At 55.7% G+C, this 7,943-nt stretch overlaps 1 protein-coding gene across 1 annotated transcript in view; it reads left to right on the forward strand.

Annotated features, from left to right (window-relative positions):
* EFR3B (EFR3 homolog B (S. cerevisiae)) overlaps window positions 1-7,943 on the forward strand; it is a gene marked incomplete at its 5' end in the record, with an annotated part of 29,316 nt that overhangs the window by 21,198 nt on the left and 175 nt on the right. The window contains 12 exons of the mRNA XM_009583158.1: window positions 300-411; window positions 2,278-2,329; window positions 2,560-2,732; window positions 3,362-3,437; window positions 4,307-4,468; window positions 4,770-4,901; window positions 5,014-5,081; window positions 5,796-5,923; window positions 6,334-6,425; window positions 6,969-7,017; window positions 7,348-7,454; window positions 7,650-7,699. Of these exons, the coding sequence (XP_009581453.1) occupies window positions 300-411; window positions 2,278-2,329; window positions 2,560-2,732; window positions 3,362-3,437; window positions 4,307-4,468; window positions 4,770-4,901; window positions 5,014-5,081; window positions 5,796-5,923; window positions 6,334-6,425; window positions 6,969-7,017; window positions 7,348-7,454; window positions 7,650-7,699 (1,201 nt within the window). The remainder of the gene's footprint in view (window positions 1-299; window positions 412-2,277; window positions 2,330-2,559; window positions 2,733-3,361; window positions 3,438-4,306; window positions 4,469-4,769; window positions 4,902-5,013; window positions 5,082-5,795; window positions 5,924-6,333; window positions 6,426-6,968; window positions 7,018-7,347; window positions 7,455-7,649; window positions 7,700-7,943) is intronic.

Genomic DNA, 7,943 nt, shown 5'->3' on the forward strand with positions numbered 1-7,943 from the left:
GGATGCACCAGCCCCAAAAAAGGAAGGGGTAGAGGCAGAGGCTGGCGTCTCTCAGCCTCACCTTGCCTGGGCCTGGGGCTGCCCCACCTGGGAGGTGTTTTGATGGGTCTTGAATCACCCTGAAGGTAAAGCTGCCTGTGGGTACCAGATCCAGGCGGGCATTGTCCTATCCCAGCCTGGCTATGAGGGTCTGGCAGCAGGCTTGGAGCGGTGCAGGCGGGCAGACCCCACGGCACTGGGTGCGTCTGGGGGCGGTGGGCTGCTCCTCGCACGTTACCAGCTTGCTCTTGTCACCGCAGGGTCCTTTGCCAGCACGCTGCCCACCTACCAGCAGTCTGAGGTGATGGTCTTCATCATGAACAAGGTGCCGCTTCCGTCCTCGCAGCAGTCCATCGAGGCTGGCAAAGCTGGGTGAGAACGGATGCCTTCCTCCCTCCTCTTGCTCCTCCCTGCCCTGCTCTCCCTGCTGCTGTCCCGTGTGCGGTGGTGTGAGGCTTTGAACGTGGGGCTGAAAGTGCTGGGGAGCTCCTGAAACCGTTCCCACCTTGAGGTGGCCTTTGGCGATAGAGTGGGACGTGGGCGCATTGTCGGAAAGGCTGAGCATCGAGAGCTTCCACTGAAGACCGAGGGAAGCTGAGCAACGTGTGATCCTTGTTTAAAATGCTTTGCTGTCTGCTGCAAATGTGATGACAAGGGCCCCTTGAAACACTGGAGCATCAAGGAGGGAAGGTATTTAGAGGCAGTGGTGTTGCAGTTAAACTCTGCATTTCTTCAGGTACCTGCCAAGAGATTCAGCTGTCAGGAGCTCGGTCCTGGGGTGTCATCCAAAACTAGCCAGGAACTAAAAATAACGTTCAGGGGAGTGACTTCAGATGTCTCAGGGCAGCGAGGTGGCCGCTGGTGAGTGAGGGCTGCCCGTGGCTTTTGAGAAGCTCGTGTATGGCTTCATGGGACTGGCTGCTCATCGCTGCCTCCCACCGCTGGCGCGTGGCCCCTCTGAGCTGCCTCTGAGTGTTTTATTAACACTGAGCGGGAGGTGGTATTTCTACCCGGTGGTGGAGGAAGAGAAGGAAAGGAAAACACCCAAACAACATAACTGCTTAAGAAGTGTGGGAACAGACTATGAGAGCTATTTGGAGCAAGGGTATCAGCGCTGAAACATGTAGGTAAGGAGCAAACAGATTTTCATGCTATATTTATCTTTGAAGTATGGTCAGGCTCTTCCCACTTGTCTCTGATGGGAGAGAGACTTTGCCGGCTGATAGGAGACACGCTCTGCTCCTCACTCGCATGGCAGTAATTCCTGACGCCTGTGTTCAATCCGGATTCACACGGCAGGAGACACGCTGGGTTCTGCGTGCCGTTCGGCCAGGGCAGCTTTCCTTGCTGCAGGAGCAGAATCGGGCTCATAGCCCCAGGATGGCAGTCACTTCTCAGTGCTAGGCTGGCTGTGCCAGGCTGTCTGTCACTGCTGCTTTATCAGCTCATGAGCTTCCTCCGGGAGAGTTTTTAAATCTCATCTGACGCTGTGTGAAGGATGGTGCTTGCTCTGGGTGTGTAGATGAACCAAGAGTTTGCAGAGGAGCTGCAGCCTGCAGTTTGGCTTATGGGGATGCTGCCATTTGCGGTGTAGCTCAGTCCCTAGGCAGAGGTAGGCAGCGTGCCGTGGGTGATGGGACAGCCTGGAAATCCCTTGGGAGCTTCCTGTGTCCCCTTCCAGTATAGGGCTAGGAGTTCAGACATTAGAGAATTCAAGATTTCCTCTTTTTTGCATAAAAAACCCCTCACGTCACTGAAGTGGAAGTGTGGTTCATGGTGGCTTTGCAAGAAGCGAGACAGGAACGAGGAGCAGGGGTACCTTCACGGACAGGAGGGCTTGGGCTTCATCTTTCCAATTTTCAGCTGCTTAAAAGTGAGGAGCCTGTTCAGAGCTGGTGCCTGGCATCCCTCGAGAGCTGCTGTGGGATGGGCACGTCCAGAGGGTGATTCATCATCCCGAGCTCAGCTTGCGCCTGCCTGGAGATGCAAGTGCTGCCTTGTTTCTGGTGCCTATGGCATAATGTATACTTTGATATTCATCATTCCTTTAGCAGCCTTTTTGCTGGCTGTTAAATCTGGAGCTCATTTTCTGGAGACCTTTACAGCATGGCTGTTTGTGGTGGTGACTCTTGGGAAACTGGTCCTACCCTTTCTGAGGCTTTTCCATCCTTTGGGTATGGAAGGAGAGTTGTTTTGTTTTCACTTGGATTTTACCATTTGTTTCTTCTCTTCATGAAGGGAGAACCGGAATCGGCTGACACAGATAATGCTTCTGAAGTCCCTCCTCCAGGTATGAATGTGTCTCAATCCGCGCAGGAGTGTCCAGCTGCCATCAGACACGTGGGGTCCCCAGCTGCTGGCATGGGAGAGCTGAGCTTGGGGACCCTCTCCCCAGGGTGGTTTAGGAAGAGCTCAAGCTGTACTTAGTCTTCTCTGCTCGCATCCCCTCTTTCTTGGTGTGTTTTTACCCCCCTCAAGTGACATCCTCATGTTGCCTCCCTTTTTCTCTGATGCTTGCAGGTCTCCGTGGGCTTCCAGTGCAGTAACATGCTCACAGCACTTCCCAGCGCCTTCCTGGACAGGCTGCTCTCTGCAGCCCTCATGGAGGATGCTGAGATCCGCCTCTTTGTCCTGGAGATTCTCATCAGCTTCATCGATCGCCATGGGAATCGGCAGAAGTTCTCCACCATCAGGTATGTCCCGGGGGCTTTCCAACAGGGCTGGGACCTGCAGACCCTGCAAAGCAGGCTTGGGAGGGAGATCTGCTGGGCTGGGAGCACTGGCAGGATTATTAATAAATCCTGGTACCAGTTCTGGGGTGGTTTAATGCTGCAGATCAGCGGTCTGCTAAGGGCCAGATGGGTGGGGGGTCTCTCTGAGAGACTGTGCCCAGAGGGACATGGGACCTGCTGAATGTAGGATGTGCAGGAGCAATAACCTCCTCGAGTGGGTTCATCGACTGCATTGCATCCCCATGGATAGGCCTGCTGGGCACTCGTGTTGTCCATGCTGCGTTACCTTGGAAGAAGGTGACTGTAATCCCAGATGGAAACATCTCCATGGGTTTTGCTGTGGTCCTGCTAATCCATTTTGCTTGCATGCTTCTTTGTTAGCTTGCCTTTGTGTTCCGGAGTGCCACTGCCTTGAAATCCTGTAGTGATTTGGCTCAGTACGCTTGAATATCTGAATTGCTCAGATGGGTTTTAAAAGCCACTGTTAGCTTCCCCCCTCGTTCCTGGCCAGCAGCTCTGCAGGCATGCAGGAATCGCGCCTCCTCCCTCCGATGACTGAGTTTTCCCTTCCCCTTGGCCTTTCCTTGCAGCACCATCAGCGACATCTCGGTCCTGAAGCTGAAAGTGGACAAATGCTCACGTCAAGATACTGTCTTCATGAAGAAGGTAGTGGCAGGGTCTGGGTCAAGCTGTCCTCGTGCAGACCGGTGTAAGGACTGTGCATCTGTTTCCCCAAGTCACACTGAGCCATGGGGAAAAGCCCTGTGATGCCTCTAAACCTGGGGATGTCCCTGGGAAAAGCCAGTGGGATTCAATCTCCATCGGCACTTCATGTGTGGGCCTTTCTAGACGCCTAAATCTGCTATTTGCCCCAAGGAATGAGTACCCCAGGATGTGCTGATATCCCAAAAAGCTATTTGTCAACAGTTGCCTGATTATTTTATTTATTTATTTATTTTTATTTCCCTCCCTCCCCCCTTAAAACATTTTCAGGGGTGGTGCAAACTCCTCTGGAACTAACTTGAGGCCAAGAGAGGATCAGTTTATTACCCAGCACACACCAGGGAGCAGCAATGCAGCCCCTCAACTGAAAACCGTAGCAGAGTTGTGTTTCCCTTGCGCCAACGTGTGCCCTGCTCTGTCCCATGCCTCGCTATCAAGCAGTGTGTCTCAGGGCTTTATTGCTCTGTTGTGGTCTGAGCCGTGATTTCTATAATGCTTCTGCAACAGAGGCATCCTTTCCTTGGGCTCGGTGCTGCGAGTGCTGTTTGCCTGCCCTGGGCTCTGCTCTTGGACCTGCCGGTGGCTCTTCCCCATCAGGGTCCAGCATCGAATGGTGAAACACCACCTGATAGTCACAGCTCCCTCTCCCTGGGGCTTTTTTTGTTTGCTTGGTGACCGGAGGAGCTCTGCTCCCTCCTGCATTGTTGGAGACCCCTTTGCTGGGCTCTGCTGCTTTACTTTCTCTGTGTTGATGGCAGTGTTGCTCGCAGGGGATGCTTAGGAGGTGACTGCATCCTTACGTGTCCCCACAGCATGGCCAGCAGCTCTACCGGCACATCTACTTGATATGCAAGGAGGAGAGCAATGTGCAGGCTCACTATGAGGCTCTCTACAGCATGCTGATGCTCATCAGCATCGAGCTGGCTAACGAGGAGGTCGTGGTGGACCTCATCCGCCTGGTGCTGGCAGTGCAGGTAGGCAGGGGGGAGCTGGGATGTGATGGGAAGGAGCCTCTGGGAGGGGGGTTGTTTTGGAGTTGGGATCTCTGAGGAAGCAGGATGCAAGTGCCTCACCTGCTCTCAGGTTTTCCCACCCTCGTGGGATCAGACCAGCACGCTGGGGAGAGACCCCAGTTGCCTTGTCAGCCTCTGAAATGCTGCAAACCCAAGCTCCAAAAGCTGGGATGTTTGCAGGGCAGGTGATGCCACGAGGTGGATTGGGACCACCCTGGGGCCTTGTCCATCCTCATCTCATGGGGCTGTGTCTCTGCTGCAGGAGATTGCCCAGATCAACGAGGATAACTTGACAGCGTACAACCGCTGCGCGCTCTTTGCCCTCGGTGCAGCTTACCTGAACCTGATCAGCCAGCTCACCACTGTGCCCACCTTCTGCCAGCACATCCATGAGGTGCGAGGGAGGGTCTGGGGACAGGGCTGGAACCTTATCTGTGGCAACTCTGGCATCAGCTCTCCTGGCCACCCATGGGGTTCGAGCTTGGCTCCTTGCTTGTCTTCTGCAGGTCATCCAGATGCGGCAGAAGGAAGCTCCCTATCTGCTCCCTGAAGATGTGTTTGTGGAGAGACCCAGGTAAGAGCCTGGAAAATACCTTCTTCCCCACTACCTGCTCCTGAGAGATTGGCGTCCATAAGATTGTGGGCAATAATGCGTTTATCAGCCCTTCACTTGCCTGTGCTTGTCTCCTTTCCCATCTGGGGATGGCACAGTGGGAAGGACATCAAGTGGTTTTCAGCCTGTTTAGAATCTGAGGGGGATCCCACGCAGTCAGGGACGGGGGTGGCCACCGCGGCTTGCGCTCACAGCTAGCCCAACGCCGGGATCAGTTCTGCAGGGGGTCCCTCCCCTTCTCTGGCAGCAGGACGGGTGTAAATCTGGCATGTCATCCCGCTGCTCTGCCATGCTGCCAGCTCGAGGATGCCTGCTGCGTGCTGGGCATCCCCAGGCCAAGGCTGGCTGGGACTTCTGACACAGCCTTGGCACACTTGGCATGGGTGAAATTTGGTGGTGAGGTCCCTTACGGAGACGCTGCCCCCAGTGAGTCCCACAGCCCTCTTGAGACATTCCCTAGGTCAGGGTGGTCCTTCCTGAGCGCATCCGTATCCTTCGTGATGGGTCGAGAGCCCTTCTGGGCCTCTGGCTTTGTGCCGGTGTGCGCAGAAATAGCATGATGTATCCGGCTGTGCTGGAGCTAAGCGACCCAAAGGGACTGGAAACCCTGCTGGCACGGTTCCCCTAGCAGGAGAGATGCTGCCATCTTCCATTGGTTTTTCTCCATCTCCATAGGTTGAGCAAGAGCCTTGACCGCCTGGGCCCGGAGGTCTTCTTCTGGCAGAGCAAGATCAGTGAAGTGCTGGGCGGCAGCGGCTACAACTCGGATCGGCTCAGCACACCCTACATCCCCCAGCTGACGGGTACGCAGCACCCTGGCGCATCCCGGAGAACTGGGAGGGGAGGAAACTGGTCCCTCACTCTCCACAGTTACGGGGGTGTGAAGTTCTTGTGGTACATGTAGGCATGTTGTTTTCCTGCCCTCCTTTAGAGGTGTAGCCTTGGGGAAACTGAGGCACAAAGCAGTGAATTGGAAGCTTCCTGGGGTTGCCACATGCATGGCTGGCTGGCTGGAAGGAGCAATGAAGCCCGCTGGGCTTGGCTCAGTGCTCAGTTCTGCTAGTTTGGATGAATTTGGGTGAATGGCTGAGCAGATGAACTGCTACCCTGGGGTTGCGACGTGAGGCCATGTTCCCTGGGAGTGGCCTGTGCTCGCCCCACTGCCCCCGGCGTGGCTGCAATTAGCTCTCCTGCCCTTTCTCTTCCTCCCCAGATGAAGACCGCTTGTCCAAGAGGAAGAGCATTGGCGAGACCATTTCCCTGCAGGTCGAGGTGGAGTCGAGAAACAGTCCTGAGCGAGAGCAGGTACTGTGTTACAAGAGAGCTGCAGAGGCTGCCTCATCCCTTTGGCACTGTGTGCTTTTAGCAGCCTGCCAGCATGCAGTTAAGCCCTCTAATTCTTCATTTGGCTGCACGCATAATTGCTCCACTGGCTGCGAGCGCAGGGGCCCATCACTCAGCTCCGGCGTGTCTGGCAGTGAGCGGGGTCAGAAAAACCCCGACTCCCCCTGATGCTCCGCTCCAGGTGCTGACAGGTCCCAGCCTGCAAGGGGAGCTGCACGGCAGGAAGGGTCTCCCGCTGCTGTTTGGGTGGCAAATCTTTATTTTCCCTGTATGCGTATTTTTTAGCTATGGGAGCCTTCGGAGAGGTGTAAGGCCTGGCTCGTCCAGCCTGAAAAAAAACATTTTAAAAGTGCAGTTTGCCAGGAAAGATATCCCTGATCTTGAAGGACAGACTATGTTTTGGTGCAAGAATACAGCCTGGGACACTAGTTCTGGGTTGCTGTGATCGGAGAACGGTGTCTTGTGCTGTGCGTTGAGCCTCATCTGCTTTTCCCTTTCCTTTAGAGAGCACCAGCAGAAGAGATCACGTACGAGACGCTGAAGAAGGCGATAGGTAAGCGAGGGCCATGGTAGAGAGAGGTGGAGGCTGGCGTGGGTACTGTCACCCCTGCGTCTGTGTGTGCACACCACGAATGGATGAGTCCCCAGCGCCTCACCATGGCAGCATTGCGCCCACGTCGCAGGGCGACCGGGCAGCTTCATAGCTCTGCCTGGCCCTGGGGGTGTCCCTGGGGGGCTGGTTCCAAAGTCAGAAGCCTGAGACCCTCTCCTTGACTTTCTAGTGATGCCCAAATCCATGCTCTCTGCTGGGGAGGTGGGGATGCAGTACGGGGTGGTCTCTGCGGGTGGGGAGCAGCTGAGAGCCATCTCCCCTCTGTTTCAGTAGACAGCGTCGCCGTGGAGGAGCAGGAGCGAGAGCGGAGGCGGCAAGTGGTGGAGAAATTTCAGAAAGCCCCGTTTGAGGAGATCGCAGCCCATTGCGGTGCCCGGGTGAGTCGGGGCTGTGGCACTCTAAATCCCTGCGGCCGCTCTGCTGGGGAGAGGCGGACGGTGATGATGCGGTTCTGAATTTTGCCAGGCCACCCTCCTCCTGCTCTGGTGACCGGGGAAGGCCAACGGGGTGTTTGTCCCCTTTGTACCTCAGGGTGCAGCCGCACTAATACAGCCGCTGTGTCTGTGTTACAGGCGACGCTGCTGCAGAGCAAGCTCAACCAGATCTTCGAGATCACCATACGGTGAGTTGGGGTGACAGCCAAGCACAGTTTGTCAAGCCACCCGAAAACCCGCTGCTGAGTGTGAGTCTGGCCCGGGCTGTGTCGCTATGGGAGCCACATGTGTCCCCCCCATCAAGGAGACTCGTGTGCTGGGGATGGGTGCCAGCCTGAGGTTGGGGCATTTGCGATAGCAGAGGGAGCAGCCTCTGGTTTGTTTGCCCCAGTTCTCCCCTGCTACGGTGGCACTGGGGAGACCTGCAACAGT

This window comes from Fulmarus glacialis, unplaced genomic scaffold (assembly GCF_000690835.1).
Source record: "Fulmarus glacialis isolate BGI_N327 unplaced genomic scaffold, ASM69083v1 scaffold6038, whole genome shotgun sequence".
NCBI classification, from domain to species: domain Eukaryota; kingdom Metazoa; phylum Chordata; class Aves; order Procellariiformes; family Procellariidae; genus Fulmarus; species Fulmarus glacialis.